This window comes from Schistocerca nitens, chromosome 3, assembly GCF_023898315.1.
Source record: "Schistocerca nitens isolate TAMUIC-IGC-003100 chromosome 3, iqSchNite1.1, whole genome shotgun sequence".
In the NCBI taxonomy this organism is placed as follows: Eukaryota; Metazoa; Arthropoda; class Insecta; order Orthoptera; family Acrididae; genus Schistocerca; species Schistocerca nitens.
Genome location: NC_064616.1, coordinates 963,160,803 through 963,181,230, shown reverse-complemented (window position 1 = coordinate 963,181,230; position 20,428 = coordinate 963,160,803). Strand labels below are relative to the sequence as shown.

Sequence of the window (20,428 nt, the reverse complement as noted above, 5' to 3'; positions counted from 1 at the left end):
CTTCAGTTGCCCATTCTATCTGTCACAGAGAATTGCAACTCGAATTATGTACATACCAGCCGATGGTGCGTACGTGTAGTCCGAAGCTCGTGGTCGTGCGGTAGCGTTCTCGCTTCCCGCGCAGGGATTCCCGGGTTCGATTCCCGGCGGGGTCAGGGATTTTCTCTGCCTCGTGATGACTGGGTGTTGTGTGATGTCCTTCGGTTAGTTAGGTTGAAGTAGTTCTAAGTTCTAGGGGACTGATGACCATAGATGTTTAGTCCCATAGTGCTCAGAGCCATTTGAACCATTTTTTTGTGTACGTGTACAAAATCACCTTGACATCTAATCACATCTCCTGCGCAATTCACGTTTTTGTCGGGCAATGTATTTTCGGATGACAGCAAGAAAGTATCTCAGGTGCAGAGAACATATGAGGCCTTTTAAAACTCCACGCGAGCAGATCACCTAATAAAAGAAAATCGCTAGTCAACTTGGATAAAAATAGACACATCGATGTTACAAAAGTAAGGCAATGGTCACTCTCCAGGAGAGTATTTCATTCAAAGGGCATAAATACAATTGAAAACATGACAAATGAAAAAAGGAACAACAGAAGCACAATATTTTCACTAACACACACTTATCATAAAAAATACCAATCAAAAAATAATGACAAAAAGAATAAAGGAAGGAAAATTTTAAAAATACGGTAATAAATCAAAGTTGTTTTACACACACACACACACACACACACACACACACACACACACACACACACACAAAAGCGCGCACGCATGCGGCGAAAGCGAAACCACTATTCAGAAATAAGAAGAAATCCGCATGGATAAACTTGTGTAACAACCTCAACAAAGAGTTACTCAGCCCAGCCATTTGGCTACGAACTGAGTTTAGACATTGAGCCTGAAACAAAAGTAGTACAACACTGGTTCTGAACAAATTAGTCGATGACTTTCTGATACGGCTGGCACCAGTCTCAGTTGTACATCTAGTTGATGAGAAATGTAAAGAAGGAGATCATTTCCTGAAAGAGTGACATCCTGTTTCAGAACTCAACAGCGTCCTGCTGTTCGGGACAGGTAGTACTACAGAGAATGACAACATACACTGCTGCATGCTATCTTCAAAACGCAGAAAAGGAGAAGCTATCTCTGCACACACTCTTTAAAAAAAAAAAAAAAAAAAAAAAAAAAAAAAAAAAAAAAAAAAGACGTACCACGAAGGAATTATCAGAATGGGACGGAAATCCGTAGATGTGATGTACATGCACAGAAAAACAAATGATTATAATTTCAGAAAAATTCGATGATTTATTCATGAGAAAGAGCTTCACAAATTGAGCAAGTCAGTAACGTGCTGGTCGACCTCCGGCCCTTATGCGAGCAGTGATTCAGCTTGGTATTGACTGATAGAGTTGCTGGATGTTCTCCCGAGCAATATCGTGCCAAATTATGCCCAACTGGCGCTTTAGATCGCCAAAATCCCGAGATGGTTGGTGGATCTCAGTTGGGGAGGGATCTGGCTACCTTGCTGGCGAAGGTAGGGTTTGGCAAGCACGAGGACAAGCAGTAGAAATTCTCGCCGTGTGTGGGCGGCCGTTATCTTTGCTGAAATATAACCCCAGGATGGTTTGTCATGAAGGGCAACAAAACAGGACGTAGATTATCGTCGACGTACCGTTGTACTGTAAGGGTGCAGCGGTTGACATCCAAAGGGGTCCTGCTGTGAAAAGAAATGTCATTCCAGACCAAGGCCACCGGATCTCTTACCAATTGAGAATGTTTGGAGCATCATGAGCAGGACCCTACAACCACCTCAGGATTTTGACGATATAACGTGCAAGTTGGACAAAAGTTGACACGATAACCCTCAATAGAACACCCAAAAACTCTATCTATCAATCCCAAGCCGAATAAGCGCTTGCAAAAGGGCCAGAGGTGGACCAACGTATTCTCTTTAATAACTAATCCAATTTTTCTGAAATTGTAATCGTTTGTTTGTCTGTACACGCACATCACATCTACCGATTTACATCCTATTCAGATAACTCCTTCGTGGTTGGTTGGTTGATTTGGGGGAGGGGACGAAACAGAGAGGTCATCAGTTCCATCGGATTAGGATGGGGAAGCAAGTCGGCCGTGCCCTTTTAAAGGAACCATCCCGGCATTGGGTGCGTTGTCTTTTTCTTTTTTTCTTAGAGTGTATTTGGAACAAAAGAACTGACATCTCCGAATGGAAGACATCACGAATAGTGCGAACAGGAAAACATTATAAATAACCTAATGAAGGAATCTTGAACAGATCAATAACGCTCTTGAGCTGTGTACAAAAAATGTTGAAAAGTATGATGAAACATGTGCTCGAGTGGTGATATTAGCACCATAATCTATTCACAAAAACGACTTTTTGTTTTCAGAGATGATATGACACAAAAGAAAAACAAATAAAATTTGTAACCTACATTTTGATGAGTTTCAACCGCAATGACTACGTCATTGCTGTCTTTACTGAAAAAACATTGTGTATTATAATGTTACCACTGGCTTTTAAAATATGGAAACAGAATATTCCCATTAGCTCCGTGAGCAAAACTTATTCACTTAATTTCTCATAGATCACGGGCAGCAAAAGTTGGAAATGGCTATGAGTGACCGAGGGCGAGAAATATAACGCTATCCCAGGGATCTTTCTTATCTCTCCTGATTTTCACTATATTTACATTATACGTATACGACAATTTGTCACGGGATTTAAGTGTTTATAGTACATCGAGAACTGGTAAATTTATTTAACGAGGAGGTAACTTTTATGGCGGCCTGCAGAAGATGGATTAAGCTGAGTCTTATGAGCTATAATTCAAAACAGTGGTCATTATTTTGGACTCAGCATCGCCTACAGAGTTTAGTGGAAGACACTTATTACAGAAGCACTCGTGGACTACTTGAAGTCTTCCAATATACGGCGCGCTAACAAGGGTGCCAACAGGGGAGCGAATATGGTGAAGGAGGTGGACAAGATTAGTATTTAACGTCCCGTCGACAACGAGGTCATTAGAGACGGAGCACAAGCTCCTGTTGGGGAGAGATGGAGAAGGAAAGTGGCCGTGTCCTTTCGAAGGAACCATCCCAGCATTTGCCTTAAGCGATTTAGGAAATCACGGAAAATATAAATCAGGATGGCACTCGCACGTTTGAGCCCTTGTTCTCCCGAATGCGAAGCCAGTGTGCTAATCACTGCCCTGCCCCACTCGGTGAGAATATGGACAGTGGACTAAGACTATATTGTGCCTCAGTTCGTCCATGGATTGATTACACTTGTCTTTGATTTGGGTCAGCTCCATGCAAACGTCTAAGATGTCTAAGATGTCACTACATCTGGGAGGGATCTAGGGATTTCAAAGACAGCCTTTATTGCTGGCAGATTTACCCTCACCTACTTTCACTGGGTTTTCCCCACCCATTCCCCAACCCCACCACCCAGTTCAAGACGGCTGGCTCTCGAACTGTCCACAGTCATCCTCACTCCAACCCTCAAATCTCTGACATTACAATCTAAGACATAGGAAATAGTTCACCTGGGCTAAGTAAAAATTGCGGAATGTTCAGAATGCAAAAGGGCACTTGGCTGAAGTTAACAAGGCAGGAAATTAAAAAAAAATCCAAGGCAGCCTACATATACTAAGTCAAAAGGTTGGGAAATTCAAAAATGCAAGAGCCCACTTGTCTTCAATTAAAATGGCATTGCAGCTGGAAGGTCCTGGCACTATGTTTGAAATTCATCACAAGCTTTGATACATTTAATGTCTAAACGATTGCAGCACAGTTGGCCTACCGCAAATAATTAACACTACCCCGACCAGCACCGCCACAACCACTGTCAGACGTGTGTGTAACATTATCAGGACTAGAAGGATTGTTTTATTTACTTAAACAATTAGGGATGTTTTATTTAGCTATTAAACAATTAAACTGAAACAAGTGTAGGCATAGGGATGTTACATTACAACACTGAAGCGTGGACGTTTGTATTTAAATAATTTGGCTTTTTATTATAAACAATTATACTATCACCGATTAGACACAAAAGACTGCAGCATCAACCAGCAGACAACACAATTTGGCTTTTTATTATAAACAATTATACTATCACCGATTAGACACAAAAGACTGCAGCATCAACCAGCAGACAACACAGGTTAGACGTAACGTTTTAAGAATAATGTGGAGGAGAAGAGTTGGTGTGTTGTGTTTAAAATTGTTATGCCTGTGAGTCCACTGGTATCATAAAAATACACTTAAGTTCTCAAGTAGACCTCCCAGAAAATTAAGTCAAGGAAAGGCTATAAACTGTATTCTGCCTGTCCACAATTTTAATTATTCGCCTATAAACTATGTGGAAATCGGCAACACAGACCCCAACGCAAGTATTATACAGAAATGTTATATTAAAGCTATCGAAAATGCTGAATTGGGATTTTTTCACATGAAGAATGTTTTTACACACATTTTAAGGATAAAAGAACAATCGCATCCATTAGATGTAAAACATTTCATATTAAAGCAATTATTGATTTAAGTGCAGTTAATGTAACATTCGTGAAAAAGAAAACTGGAAACTGAAGTCAGAAAAACCAAGATTTTAATATTTCACGGAAACAACTGCCACATAAGAAGGTGATAAGTCGGCATAGCAAGAAGATCAAGATATTGCAGATGTGTAGGTAAGCTCACAAATGACCTTAAAGAAAAATCTAGATACAACCGGGGAGCACAATAAATATCAGCATTCACTGTAAATTCCAATAGAAACCAGCTATACACTGGAATATTAAAAAATGATAAATTAAAGAGCATTTACTGTTTTGCAAAGAAATCTGTTTATAAATCCCCATTCCCGTTAGGGAGTGCTTTAAAAAGGAATTTTACATTGTATCTAAAGGTTTTGGATTGGATATTGTGCACCTAACAATAGAAACGTCATCTGTAGAGTTGAAAACCAATAGAATAACTATATTTAACAATCAGTGTGTCCACTGATATCGTGAAAATATATGTAAGTTGACAAGTATACCTCCCAGACTACTGAGACTAAGAAAAGAATACAAACTATGTTCTCTCTGCCCATAATTTTAATTATTTGCCTGTAAGCTATGCAGAAATCCTTAAGACAAAATCTGACATAAGTGTTATACAGAATTGTCATATTAAAGCTAGGTGAAGATGCCAAATTAGGATTGGTTTCCCACAAATAATGTTATTCCCCACATCTTAAGGACGAAGAAACAATGTATGGAACTGACATTAACCATTTTCTATTAAAGAAATGACTCCTTTAAGTGCAATTACTGTATGAAGCGTACAAAAAAAGAAAACTGGAAATGGAAGTCAAGAAAAGAAATAATAATTCACGAAATAATTTGTGCACTAGGCTTACAAATTACTTTCAATAAAAATCTGGACACACATGGGAAATACAAAAACTGTTAGGATTTACTGTAAACACTGATGGAAAGTAGCCATACGCTGCAATACTCACTGAAAAATGATGCATTCGTGAACATCTGCATTATTACGAAAAATCTGTTTCAAGAAGCTTTCACAGATTACCTGATGTTTCAGACTGATGTGTTTATTTCTAAGTATCAAGACTGTTATAAGCATAATCTGAATGCACAATGACAGGTTGATGGTCCTCCACTTATTAAACTGAACTGTAGAATCTGTAAGATGGGACTTTCAGATGAAATAAAGTATATGAATTTAATGTATTACGTCTCTTCTACTTCCTTATCAGAGAAGGCAAAATGTGTAGTCGTTATAGCTCAGTCAGTTGGAGTATAGTAGTGGATAATGTATTTTGTATAACCTATTTTTCTGAGTAAGAACCAATTACCTTTAAATTTACTTTTTCTGCTCAAAAATCAGTTACCTTACTGTTTGAGCTATAGCAACCATACATTTTTATGTACTTCACACTCTCATCACATTCGTTTTTAAAGAATATATGTTGGAACTTCGCAATCCGCAGCACTTTGGGGCAAAATTTATTTCTGAATAAATAGTGCAGCTGCATGCTGAGACAGGTGAAGGTGCATTGAGATTGAGTGACTTTAGGTGTAGGATCATAAATAGATCATAGATTGCTGAAGATACCAGTGCAGTCAGGCAGGTGGGCCTTCGCAGTGTGTAATGGAGTGGACCACCTGAAGTGTGATTTGGGATCTTGCCGGCAGGCCCTCAGTTTCCTGCTGGTGTGATGGAGTGGAATTTGAACGCTTGATGCAATGCAGTGTGGATGGTGAGGCCAAATCACGATAGCGTAATTGTTGATAATAAAACATGAAATTGTTTAAATGAAAACGTCCCTGCTTTATTGTCATAATGTAACTTCCTTACTGCTACTCCTGCTTCATCATAATCGTGTAAATACTGAAGAAAACATCTCTACTATTTTAAATAAAAAAAACACTCTTCCTAGTCCTGATAATGTTGCACACATGCGTAATGGCAGTGATGGTGACATCGGTGGTATTCGGGATGGTGGTTCTGCAGCAGTTGTTTACATGTTATTGTGATGAATTTTAAACGTAGTGCCATAACGTTCTGGCGCCAACGCCTTTTAACTTAGGACAAGTGGTTTCTTACATTTTTAAATTTCCCATGAATTTAACTTCGCACTAGTGTGTTACCTTGGATTTTTAAAAAATTGTTCGCTCTTGCCTGTTTAATTTCCCACTGTTTTAACTTACAGAAGTATGCCACTTTTGCCATCTTGGATTGTGGCACAGATGTGTGGGGGAGGAGCAGTGATTACTCTGGACTGTGCTAGAGTCATCCCTCTTGGATTGAGGTGTGGGAAGGGGAGAGATAGGAAAACCCTGTAAATGTAGGTCAGGGGGAAATCTGACAACGATGGAGGATATCCATTAGCTCCCTTACCATCCCTAATTCTGGGGTAATGAAGCCTACAGTGGCTAATGCTCTTTTAGCAAATTAGCTTCTCTACATCTATGTCACAGATGCCCAACATTAAAATTTTTACTAAAATGGCCTCAGTTCGCACAAGACTAGATATTACAAGACATCTCTATTGTAACAGGGTTATGCTACAGGTCCAGAACCTGAATCTACAAATGCCTTTCTCCTTTTGTTGTCGCAGACATGATTTCTGGTCCACGCACAAAGATTACTGTAATAGCAGCCTCCATATTGGGATCAAATTCAAGCTACTTAAGGAGCTAACGATTATGACAGCTGAGCTTTTGGCTATACAACGAGCCCTTCAATACGCCGAGTATCAGTTTGTTATCTCTTCTGATTCCAGATCAGCGCTGGAACTACTAAGACATCTACACAGCGGACGATCCAGCCATCAAATAGTATATGTCATCATGCATGTGATGTTATGGATCATAACTAGGAATCAATAACTTACCATGGGATGGAAAAAGCACCACTTACAAACCTTTAAAATTTGATCAAATTAATATCAGAGAGTTGGGGATCACAAAATAGCAAGAGCCCTCCATGTACAGGACAGAAATTATGCAAAAGTGAACCAGGTGCTGATTACTAACATTTGTCTCGCAAAACACCGATGCTCTAGAACACTCAAGGACACTATAAGACGTCTAACCTTTAACGACAGTTGGTACACAAAACGTTTACATCATGTTGGTCTGGTTTATTCGTATTTCCATTGTGCGACTACAGTGAAGAAGAGCATGTCAACGACTTTTTTTTTTTTTTTTTTTTTTACTTTAACCCGAAGTGGTACAGGGTTATAATCTGCAACAGCTAATGGTCATCACTGGCTGCTGTTCGCTAACGTATGTAACCGAACTTCTATGCCTGAAATGCTTCGGAATATCTCGCATTTTACATTACTTTTTAGAGCAGGTCAGTTTTTAATGTGATTTTACTGTACTTTTATGTTGATGTTGAGGTAAAATTATTAAATTTTATGGGTACATTGCTCTACAATGTGTTAAATCTTATATGTATGATGATGGCTGTGTGAGGCCTAGTGAGATGGGGGAAAAATTTTGAAAACGGTTCGGGTGTGGTAATTTATCTGCGTTTCACATTTAGTTAAGATCCCCAACAAGAGCATTACACTGTGCACTGAATTACATAATGGAATCAGAAGTTCAGAAGTGCTCTCAGAATTTCACTTACAGTGCGCATTTGTGCCGTATTCTCACGCTCTAATGTCATACGAGTAGAATCACACGTTTTGGTTATGTGGCATCCGTGAGACATTTGTACTGACGTGAACTGGCATTCTGTCGCTGCGTGTATTTTGTCTGGTAAAATACTGAAAGAGGTTCTGAATTGACATTTACTCCCTCAGTGAACTTACACGTTGTATGTTCAACAAAACAAAGTTGAACACAGTTCAATGTATTTGTATTCTGAAACGTCCTGGCAGATTAAAGTTGTGTGCCAGACTGGGACTTGAACGTGGGCCAGTTGCCTTTCTCAGACTATTGCTCTACAGACTGAGCTATCCATGCATGACTTAGGACCCGCCTTCACAGCATTACTTCTGCCAGTACGTCGTCTTCTACCTTCCAAACTTCACAGAAGTCTTCTACGTATCTTGTGGGACTGGCACTTCTGGACGAAAGGTTACATAGCTTAGCCAGAGCCTAGTGTATTTCAAACTTCCGGCAGATTAAAACTGTGTTCTTGACCGGACTCGTACCTGGGATCTTCGTCTTTCGCGGGCAAATACTCTTCCAACTAAACTATCCGAGCACGACTCACGACCTTCTTTCCTTTGGTCACTACTTCATCTCCCATCCTCTAAAATTCGCAAGAGTTCCCCTGCATACCTGGTGGGTTCCATTGTGTCAGAGTGAAAATTCATTCTGTGTGTTTGCGTCCTTTCTTTTCATATATTTCTCTGTTTATTTAATGTGGTATAAGAGTTACCATTTTCTTATATGAGCACCACCAAACATAAGCGGTGAAAGAGTAAATTCTCATATCTTGCACATTATAAAGCAAATGTCGGGACACGAAAACAAATCCGCGGTTTTTCTGATTACGTTATAAATATGAAGAACGTCACAGAGGAACACACACAGGAAGATGCTTTTATAGCAGACATAGGTTGCAAAGCTCCTGAAAATGGGACCGAGTTCGCAATGAGCACTGCACTCCGCACAAAAATAGCAGCTGATACGGTTGTTAGAATTCCGTATGTGTACAGACGATCGATTGATGAGTAGCGTAGCCTCCTACCACGTAACTATGAAGCAATGGAGATCAAATCCATGTTCGGCCACTCATATTTCTATTTGGAAAGGTTCTCCTAAAGCGATTAATACAAACGTCGGGATGATTCCTTCGAAAACGACACACTAATTTCCTTTCCCATTTTCCAAATTATGACTGCGTTTCTAATGGCACTGTCGGAAATGGCACATTAAACCTCATTCCTCCTTCCTTCTGAATATTCTTAAGTCAGTATTAGAAAACGTAGGCTACTCCTCTTCCTCCTCTGTGATTCGGAATCAACAATGAACGAACATTTCCTATTCCACGATCATTCCTGTGATAATTCTCTCAAGAGTGAAAAGTGAATAAAGACGCGTAGTTCAAAAAGGCACAAAAATACAAGTGAATTTCGGTTTCTGGGTTTGTAGGCGTGTCATTTTCTTAGTACGATATTCATACAACTCCTTGGCTTCACCAAGAATCGAGCAAAGATATCGTCGCTCGCTCTTTGGACTCCACCCAGTTGTAAAACTGAAGACCTACCAAACTTCTATGTCAAACTGTAAAAAATAATAAGTAAGGAAAATTTCCTATGTCAATACCATTCATATAAAAACGTCAAAAAAGGCAGTTTTTTACACGTAGAGAGGGAGAGCGACGCACACACACACAAACACACGCACACACAGACAGACAGACACGCGCGAGCGCACAGATAGAGAGAGAGAGAGCGTTGATATCTTTTTTAACGTGATTTAAGGAAATTGAGCACCTTACTTTAAGCTGAACCTCTGCTCCTGTTAACTAAAGTATCCGTCACTGTTATCTCGTCTGCCTCCTTTATTATTCGTACACTCTTCCAGAAAATCGGCCTCTGCACCACATAGCTTGTATCTTTGTATTTCATTTCATACTAGCAGGCGAGACGTCAGCCTCAGTCGGGCATACCGCTTACACTAGATTTCGGCATGCGGTATACACGCGGATTTCGGAGTCCCAGATTCACTCAGCATAGTAGATTTTTTAGTTGCGTTGAAGACATTGACATACTTCGGACCCCATACACTTTACGGCTCACCCGGTTGCTCTTACTGTCAGCTTCTAACAGTTTGTAGAAACCTCATACCTTGTTATTACGGCTTTTGAGTTTTCAAGATGAGCGAAAGTCGCCTTGTGAGTCATAATGGCTCCTTTCGGCAAACCACCCTGCAGTACAGAAATGGTCCTAAGATGATCACAGTGTGACAGCTTTAAACTGTACGAAGTACGCTGCAGTAGATTCTCAGATAGCTTTCTTACAATTAATGTTGGAAGCTGCAATTCCCTCACTGAACGAGGTGACGCAATGTGAAGTCATTGGATTCGTTTTACGAGGACAGAAGTTCAAATCCCACCCACACAATTTATGTTTTCCATGATTTTTCTAAATCACATAAGCAAATACCGGAATAGTTCCTCCGAAAGCACACAGCCAATTTCCTTCCACCACACCGAGCGTTAACTACGTTTCTCATGAACATCTTGTCGACGGGACGTTAAATCTTAATCTCCCTTCGTTTCTTTTGTCTTCTCTCACATTTGGCTGTTTTAACCACAGAGTGATGCAGCAGGAGCAAGTCACCCACATTGCCATCCAAAGAATTTTTTTTAAAAAGTTCATGTTTCTCTCTGCTTGATGTGTTCCAGCTAATCTCAAAGTCGAAGCTCTAAATTCCGACTTTGAGATGAGGTAAGGTAATGTATTGATGTCCAGTGCTCCTGAAATTGTAGTATTGTAAAATAAACTATTAAGTTGCAAGACCCTGTGATGAGATACCACAAAGGCTTCTCGCTTGAACGCGAGCATTGAGAAGCACGAAAACGGTTTTCACTGTATATACAGATTGAGGGCCATACCTGCAAACGGCCATCCCACTCGCCCATCCCACAGAGTACGATACCTTCTACATCTACATCTACATGATTACTCTGCAATTCACATTTAAGTGCTTGGCAGAGGGTTCATCGAACCACAATGATACTCTCTACCATTCCACTCCCGAACAGCGCGCGGGAAAAACGAACACCTAAACCTTTCTGTTCGAGCTCTGATTTCTCTTATTTTATTTTGAGGATCATTCCTACCTACGTAGGTTGGGCTCAACAAAATATTTTCGCATTCGGAAGAGAAAGTTGGTGACTGAAATTTCGTAAATAGATCTCGCAGCGATGAAAAACGTCTTTGCTTTAATGACTTCCATCCCAACTCGCATATCATATCTGCCACACTCTCTCCCCTATTACGTGATGATACAAAACGAGCTGACCTTTTTTGCACCCTTTCGATGTCCTCCGTCAATCCCACCTGGTAAGGATCCCACACCGCACAGCAATATTCTAACAGAGGACGAACGAGTGTAGTGTAAGCTGTCTCTTTAGTGGACTTGTTGCATCTTCTAAGTGTCCTGCCTATGAAACGCAACCTTTGGCTCGACTTCCCCACAATATTATCTATGTGGTCTTTCCAACTGAAGCTGTTCGTAATTTTAACACCCAGGTACTTAGTTGAATTGACAGCCTTGAGAATTGTACTATTTATCGAGTAGTCGAATTCCAACGGATTTCTTTTGGAACTCGTGTGGATCCCCTTCCTCTTTTCGTTATTTAGCGTCAACTGCCACCTGCCACACCATATAGCAATCTTTTCTAAATCGCTTTGCAACTGATACTGGTCTTCTCGCAGGGTTTCATCAAGATTGAAAGGTATATTCCTCCATTTCCAAATTAAGAATGCGCGTTACCGCAGTCATTGAAGGTGACTTGGCGGGAACGGAACTACTGCCTGGACGTCAGTCGTATTACACATAGGGCTCGTATCATATCAGGTCTGACTTCTGACTTCCATGTGATACCACCAAGTATTTATATTCAGTGTTCGTGAAACTGTAGCGAAATCTTCCACTAATTTGTAACCACTCCGAAAAATATAAGAGTAATCCGATCTCGCAGCAGGTTACTGCTGCCACTGTCCATTTTCGTAAAATTGTATTCTGTCACTGTGCAATAGTGAGAGCGTTTTACAATACGGTGCTCCTCGCACCTCTAAGACGGTTACGGACTTGTTTAGCGGCGTTAGTTACCATCTGAGGTGCGTAGTGTCAGTGTGACACAGTGAAGACACAGCCGATAGTGGAGGCGATAGTGCGGCAGGGACAGCTCGAGCAAATATTGCGCGCCCGAGCGGCGCAGAGGCGGGCCGCGATTGGCCCGCGGCGCGCCCCTCCACCTGGCGCTCGGCGCACGTCCTTTAAAAGTGGCCGTCTGCGGGTGCGGCGCGCAGTTGCATATTCATATCGAGCGCGCTACACACGCGGCGACAGTGCGTAGCCCGAGTGTCAATGTGCGTTTGTCGGCGGACGATCCCCACCTGACCAGCTGCGCCCCCACGCCCCACGCCATGGCGAGTAACGACGCGGACGCAGCGGCCGCTGCCCACAGGTACGTGAAAGCCTGCCACTGCCACGTGCTCGCCTGTGTTTCGGCGGGAAAGCCGGCGGTAGGCGGCGGGCGGCAGGCGGCGGCAGCACGTGGGCCGTGGGGGCTGCGGTGCGCCGCCCCCCAGCGCCACACACATACGTATGCTAATGGCCCGTCTGACATTCGGCTCCTAATCTCTGACTCACAGACAACTGCCGATTATTATTCTGTGAGTGTAGAGACAGCCGGGACAACCATTCTATTTTGTTACTTCTGGCGTCTATTCTCTTTCCGCTCATTTTCCCCGTGAACACGAAACTGAAAATCCGGGTGTACGATAATGTAGAACTGACAACATAAGCAATTATGATTATATGTTAGTGTATGTTCAATTCAGTCTGTGAATTTGGAGGAAAAATCTCATTTTGTAGACTCTACCATTCGTCTGGGAAAGGACCGCATTTAAGTCTGCAGAGACACACGCAGCTGTCTATTCCAGTCACACGAATTTGTCGACGAATAACTGTGACCACTTCTGACGGTACATAACCGATACCGAACGCCTTTCATGGGATCAAACGACACATGAAGACAGTGTTAATGTTTTGTTTCCGCCACAGCATTGTACCTACTAACTCATTCGTCAAGAATAATAAGAATATATTTCTTCTGAGTTTCGAAAATTTCTTGATGTAAGGGATTACTTTTGTCTTCAATAATGATGAATAGAAAGTGGAACTGCCGCTGTTTCTGTTAGTTGTGAATTTACGAGTTTATCTAGATTTTCTTTTCTACCCGAAAAGAGAATTCCATCACTACAATGAAAATAGAGGCAAATCATTAGCGGACTGATAAAATTATAGGCACCTTATTTTGAGGCATGTTAAAAAAAAACAAAATAGAACGCTTATCGAGCGAAGTATCTGTTCATTCTTGCTGTATTCGATAATGTTTTCCTCGACACTTTTCACATAAAGCGTGAATTTTTTGGAATACTTTTCTGTGTAGAGGCTTCTCAAAAATGGTTCAAATGGCTCTGAGCACTATGGGACTCAACTGCTGTGGTCATTAGTCCCCTAGAACTTAGAACTACTTAAACCTAACTAACCTAAGGGCATCACACACATCCATGCCCGAGGCAGGATTCGAACCTGCGACCGTAGCAGTCGCACGGTTCCGGACTGCGCGCCTAGAACCGCGAGACCACCGCGGCCGGCAGAGGCTTCTCGAAATAGTTTACTATATTTCCATAAGCCTAAGAAAACGAACTCAGATTTTGGACTTAGACACTGTAAAGAATTACACGCAAACACCCTTTTCTCACCTGTTTACTCCGACAGTTTCCTTGCTTGAACGCACATGCCATGCCTCATGTGTCTTCCACATGTTTTCGTGCGCGGCCTCTAATACTGCCAACAGAGGGAATCATTGTCACCAGTCTATAACTTTCGTCTTGATTACACCTGTTAGGTGATTATAAATAGCAAACTGTACCCAAAACATAGAAATTAAGAACCGATTAAAATTATGTCGTCACAGTTTGTTAAGTCATACACGCTTATTCATACCTTGGTTGTGTTAAAACAATTGCCGGCCAGTGTGGCCGAGCGGTTCAAGGCGCTTCAGTCTGGAACCGCGCGACCGCTACGGTCGCAGGTTCGAGTCCTGCCTCGGGCATGGTTGTGTGTGATGTCCTTAGGTTAGTTAGGTTTAGGTAGTTCTAAGTTCTAGGGGACTGATGACCTGAGATGTTAAGTCCCATAGTGCTCAGTCCCATTTGAACATTTTTTGTTTGTTAAAACAATTATGATAGCTTCCGTAACACTTCGAATACGAGCACTTTTCCTGGAAGTCCTGTCAAACAGAACTGTAGGCAGACATTTGGCTCCTTCTCAGGTCACAAGTAAAAGTCGTGATATCTGCTCCACCCAATTGGCTACAGCTCCGCTAGGACTTACATGGGTTTGGAAGAGGAAGTGATAGCGTCGGCAACATTGTGCCATATGGCTGACGCCATTTCGCAAAAAAACAGGAAGATAAACGACACTTGTCAGAGCAGTAGCTCATTTTCCGCGAGACACGGTTACTATTAAAATTGTAAGATGCCTGCCTGATACTGTATGATTAAGAAAGCAACAGAATGATATCCTCAGAAATATTCGGCCAGTCAGGCAGCCGCGACTTTTGTTCACAAACATCTACTGTGTCCGTTTGGAGAGCTGTCAAAGAAATTTATTGAATACGAAACGCACATACCACGCCAGTCGAAGTTGGAGTCTGTGGAACGCAAGCAGCGGATGTAACCGCTACACCGTATTGCTTCCTCCGCTCACAAGCACGCCTGGATAAGGGGAGATAAGTGATTTTGACAGTTTTCTGAACAAGTTTACTAGCAGTTCTGGTTATTCTGAGCTTCTTGTCTTAGCAACAGAACATCGAACGACAGTGTGGTAAACGCAACTGATGACAATTGACACGCTTTCCGTTTCAGTGCTTCGGCCACCATTAGCATCTTTCACTGGATTTTGTGGACCGAAATATTGTGGCACCTGTGAGGCGAGGAGCTCGTGACCTTCCGCACAGCACTCGCAGGTGACTACCGGTATTATCGTGCTCCCGCGCCGAGGTTAACCAGCAGGCCAGGTAGCGGCGCAGGTCAATTCAGGGGTCCTTTCTCCTGTAAATGGCTCCACAGCCAGCCTTGTGTTGTGCCGACGGCCAGGGCGTTCCCGCCACTGCCCCCGCAAGCAACAACTCTTTCTTCCGAACTGCAACACTTGGACACTTGTAGCTCTACGCGAATCTTCCAATTATTCTCTCGGAAATTAACTGCTGTATGATTCTCCAGTGGGTAGCTGAATCATTTCTGTCCTGCGGGACTCGAAGGCAACAGCCTCAGGAGGTCTGATCAGCTGAGCGTTTAGTTGAACAGTTTGCGTTCCTGAGAGTCGTTCAGAGTGAACCATTTCCAGCACACTGTAAACGCACGCCGACCAGGTGACATTTCCCTAAAAATGCTGAGACTGTCCCGATAAACTAATCTACATGTGCTATTTGCGAACACGAGTAATAAAATTTACGTTCTAAATCATACGTTTGTAATCGGTGAAAAAATGAATTCCGATCAAAAATGGATTAACAAAACAATCGATAAAGAGAATCACTGTGCATCAGCTCTCTTAAATGCCAGACGAGTTGACTCTTTTGCTTCTCCTCATACCGAGGGAGATGGTGCAGTGGTAAGGATCTGGACTCGTGCACGGGAGGATAGTGGTTCAAATCTCCGTCCGGCCATCTAGATTAAGGCCATCTGTGATCCACCTAAATCATGAAAGGCGAATGTCGAGATGCTACCTACCAAAGGGCATGGCGGAATTCCTTCCCCAATTCGAGCTCGTGCTCTATATCTATTGACTCGTCGTCGACAATACGTTAAACCTTAATAGCCCTTCCCTTCTCCTTATAGTCACATCTAAATGACAGAAATTAATATCTTCGGAATTACTCTGCCTTTTTACCTCTCAAGGAATGCAATGTTAGGTTCCCACAAATCACTTCCACCAGATGGATGTTCTACATCTACATGCATGCATGTACACTGGTGCCCAAAATTAAAGCAACAGACGGAAATTTTGCAAGGTTGCTTTTATTTTGCCACAAAACAGTACAAAAAGGTAATAGCAAAGTAGAAACAATGTCAAGAATTCAGTACGTAAACAACTGCAACATGCATAACGGTAGAAAAAAATGTTCTTTGTTTTTTTAAACTTAACGGATTTACACATACAACTGGTTAATGTGCTCAGTATGGGGTGTGACCACCTCTGGCAACAATACAGGTCCGACAACGACGGGGCATGCTGTGAATGATGTCATCAGTCTCATATTGAGGTAATAACGCCCATTCTTCCTGTAAAGTTGCCGGCCGGTGTGGCCGAGCGGTTCTAGGCGCTTCAGTCTGGAACCGCGCGACCGCTACGGTCGCAGGTTCGAATCCTGCCTCGGGCATGGATGTGTGTGATGTCCTTAGGTTAGTTAGGTTTAAGTAGTTCTAAGTTCTAGGGAACTGATGACCTCAGCTGTTAAAAGACCCATAGTGCTCAGAGCCGCTTGAACCTGCAAAGTTGGTCGCAGTCTTGGAGAGTGGTTGGTGGATGCTGATGTGACACAAGCCGTCTCTCTAGTGCATCCCAGACATGCTCTATGGGATTCAAATCGGGAGCGCGAGGAGGCCACGCCATCCGTGCAATGTCTTCCGTTTCCAAGAAAACATCAACCACCCGTGCTCTATGAGGTCGAGCATTATCGTTCATCAGTACGAAGCCTGTCCCCACAGCACCTCGCAACAACCGCACATGAGGTCCCAAGATCTCGTCACGATACCTGACGCCAGTTAAACCTTGCTTATTCACCCGTGCAGTTTCATGAAGTGGGGGTTCGAGTGGTAAGCATAATACCTGCCTACACCATTAGGGATCCTCCTCGATGTCGGTCTCTTTCCACAATGTTTGAGTCCCGAAATCGTGTTCCACATTCCCTCCAGATACGAATCCATCGAGCATCACTCTGCAAACTAAATCGGGGATCATCTGTGAAAACAACATTGTCCCACTGTTAGACCGTCTAGGTGGCATGTTGACGATTCCACTCTAGACGTTCCCTTCTGTGAAGACGCATCAGAGACAGACAAACAGCAGGTCTCTGACAGTAAAGGCCACTTTGCCAAAGCCTTCTGCACACCGCTTACCTCGGTACAACTTGTACAGTGGACGCTGCGAGTTCACATGTCAATTGCCGTGGAGTACTAAGGCGGTACTGTCTTGCCCCTACCGCCAAATAACGGTCCTCTCTTCTGAAGTCAAACGTGGTCGGCCCTGCCCTGGTCTTCAGGTTACAGATTCGGTCTTTATAAACTGCCGCTACATCCGAGAAACAACAGAACGATTCACATTAAGCGATCGGGCCACATCAGTTTGTGACTGTCCTACTTCCTTTCTTTCTATGGCCCTCCACCGCAGAGAGTCTGGTAGGCATCTTCTCTGTGCCATACTGCATCGTCTGTGACACTGTACACAGAGATTGTGGCCGTGGGACTACGCGGCAAACACTACCTCGGTTCATAGATGTCCTGACGTCATCGTTGGCATGGTTTTCCGTTGACCGGAATGCCATCTTCCATGCAAACTACGATCGTACGGACATCTGGTTGACAGTCTGTTTGATTATATCGTGAATTAGACACAGGACAGAGAAACAGCGGTTTGTTGCTTTAATTTTGGACACCAGTGTAGTCGCGAGTGAGATTTATTGTTGACAGCACAAACTTGTTCACAAAGAATAGTCGCATCCATTCAATGAGCACAAGATAGAGAAATGATCTCTATGCTGCAAACACATCCTTAACTATCGTACAAAAAAGTAAGGAGGAGTTTGCAAGATACAGGTTCCGATTTCTTATACAGTAGCTGAGGTAAACTGAGGTTTCCAGATCCAAGCAGAAGGCTTTCCTCTTGAGGTATCCCGTATGTTTGCTACAGGAACACTTTAGGTTCACTCAGTTGTGCTAACGTGACACAAATCTATAAATGTTACATAATGGTCTCATTGAGTTGTTAGAATTCTGAGTTACTAAAATACGCTGGGAAGAATGGGAGTTGTTCTACAAAGAAGATACAAGGATTGTTTGCCTGATCCCCCTCTTGAGTTTTCGGAGGTTTTCCGAAATAATTCTAGATGAATTCTGGTAATGGTTACTACTACTCTTAGACCATTGCAGACACCTTCCTCTCCCGTCACTCATTGTTAATGACTTACTATAAAATGAAGTTTTTAAATAATATTTTCTTCATACAATAATTACTTCATTTCAATGTTACTTTCAGTCTGGCTTTTTGTAACCACGTATTATATTATTATGCCTAGTTGTGTGTTTTCTGTAACATTGTGTCACTAACAGAGAACTGACTTCACGTTCCACATCTATCTCTGTGACCATCAACATCTATACATTACATCTACATCTACGTCTACACGGCTACTCTGCAAATCACTATTAAGTGCCTGGCAGAGGGTTCATCGAACCACCTTCACACTAATTCTGTATTATTCCACCTTCGAACAGCGCACAAAAAAAACTTATATCTTCCCGTGTGAGTTCTGATTTCCCATATTTTATTATGATAATAGTTTCTCCCTATGTAAGTCGGCGTCGACAAAGTATTTTCGCATTCGGAGGAGAAAGCTGACGATTGAAATTTCATAAGAACATCCCGCCGCAACGAATAACGCCTTTGTTTTAATGATTCCCATCCCAAATCCTGTAGCATGTCCGTGAAACTCTCTCCCCTATTTCTCCATGATGCAAAACGCGCTGTCCTCCTTGATGTACTCCGTTAATCCTATCTGTCGAGCATCCCACACTGCACAGCACTACAAAAGAGGACGGACAAGCGTAGTGTAAGCAGTCTCTTGCGCCTGCTACGTTTTCTAGAAATAAAACGCAGTCTTTGGTTTGCCTGCCCCACAACATTTTCTATGTGTTCTTTCCAATTTAAGTTGTTTGTAATTGTAATTCCTAGGCATTTAGTTGAATTTAAAGCCTTTAGCCGAAATCACTGAGTAAATCCTTCAACGATATGATAATGGTAATCCAATAAGAAACGAATGACGTCGCTGCCATCTGTAAGGCAGCAGGAGCTGTCATTAATGTGGTATATCTCACGGCTTTTTTCTGCATAGAAGAGGATAGAAATGGAAATAAAAGTTTCATATCGCCACAGAGAGTTCTGTATGTCTCTCACTTTCTCGTTCTGGAGCTTTATCTGTCGTGAGAATAACGGACCAGACTAAAATCGTATGGAAGAATACGGCCAACTCTGTCTGCGTTGGATAAGGACATAGCTAACATTCTATAACAAGACTGATGATACCAGAGATAATCCTCGTTGAATTCCGAGGCTTTCTGAAGCTCCTTACAGCCGCCAAAAGCTTTCGTGGTCGATTTGCTATTAATACTAACTACTTTAGTAATGGCAGAATGTGATAAACATTATCACGATTCCGTTCGCGTCAGTTGTGATCTTTCTACCAGTTTATTTCCTTTCCTCGAAAAAAGAAAGATAGTGTGCTCAAAGCCAGGTCGTTAAGGACTACGTGTTCCTTCTGCCTTACAACTGGCGTCTTTTCAGCAAATACTCTGAGATAGTCACTGAGCCTTGTTTCTCTCCATCGTGTCAGTCAGAGAATTTTGGTAACGTGTTGTTGATCTGGAGCTGTTGATAATCTTTCTACATATTTAGTATTGCCTCGTGCTGTAGGCAGTTTGCCACGGTGTAGCAGTAGTGGCCTCTAGCTTGCGGACGTCGGATTTTCCGTTATAATGTAGATATAGGCACACATCCATTCTGTGGTAGTTTGCTATGACTATTGTCAAAGTAATTCACGATATGAGATAGAATAAGAGTCAGTGAACTTCGTAGCTTGAAATGACAATGACAGGTTATTCACGTAATCTGTGATATGCACTGCTGTGGAAAACAGCCTAAAAATCAGGTCATGTCAGGTGCCACGCAGGGCTATTCGTTTCTCCGATACATTGATAGAAACTGGTTCAGGATAGCCTACCTTTCGTAAGTAAGTAGGAGCTTAATGTGTTTAGAAGAATAGATTACCAAGCTCTTGATAGATATGTACATAGTAGAACAGTTCATGATAGAGAAAGGACTCTCCATAGTATACAGTCGCCGTAA

The 20,428-nt window shown here is 42.3% G+C and overlaps 1 protein-coding gene across 1 annotated transcript in view; it reads left to right on the top strand.

The window, feature by feature from the left end:
* Nucleotides 1-12,531: 12,531 nt before the first annotated feature.
* LOC126249030 (monocarboxylate transporter 3-like) overlaps nt 12,532-20,428 on the top strand; it is a 405,178-nt gene continuing 397,281 nt past the window's right edge. Inside the window, exon 1 of the mRNA XM_049950639.1 lies at nt 12,532-12,701. Within this exon, the coding sequence (XP_049806596.1) occupies nt 12,661-12,701 (41 nt within the window). The 5' untranslated portion in view covers nt 12,532-12,660. The remainder of the gene's footprint in view (nt 12,702-20,428) is intronic.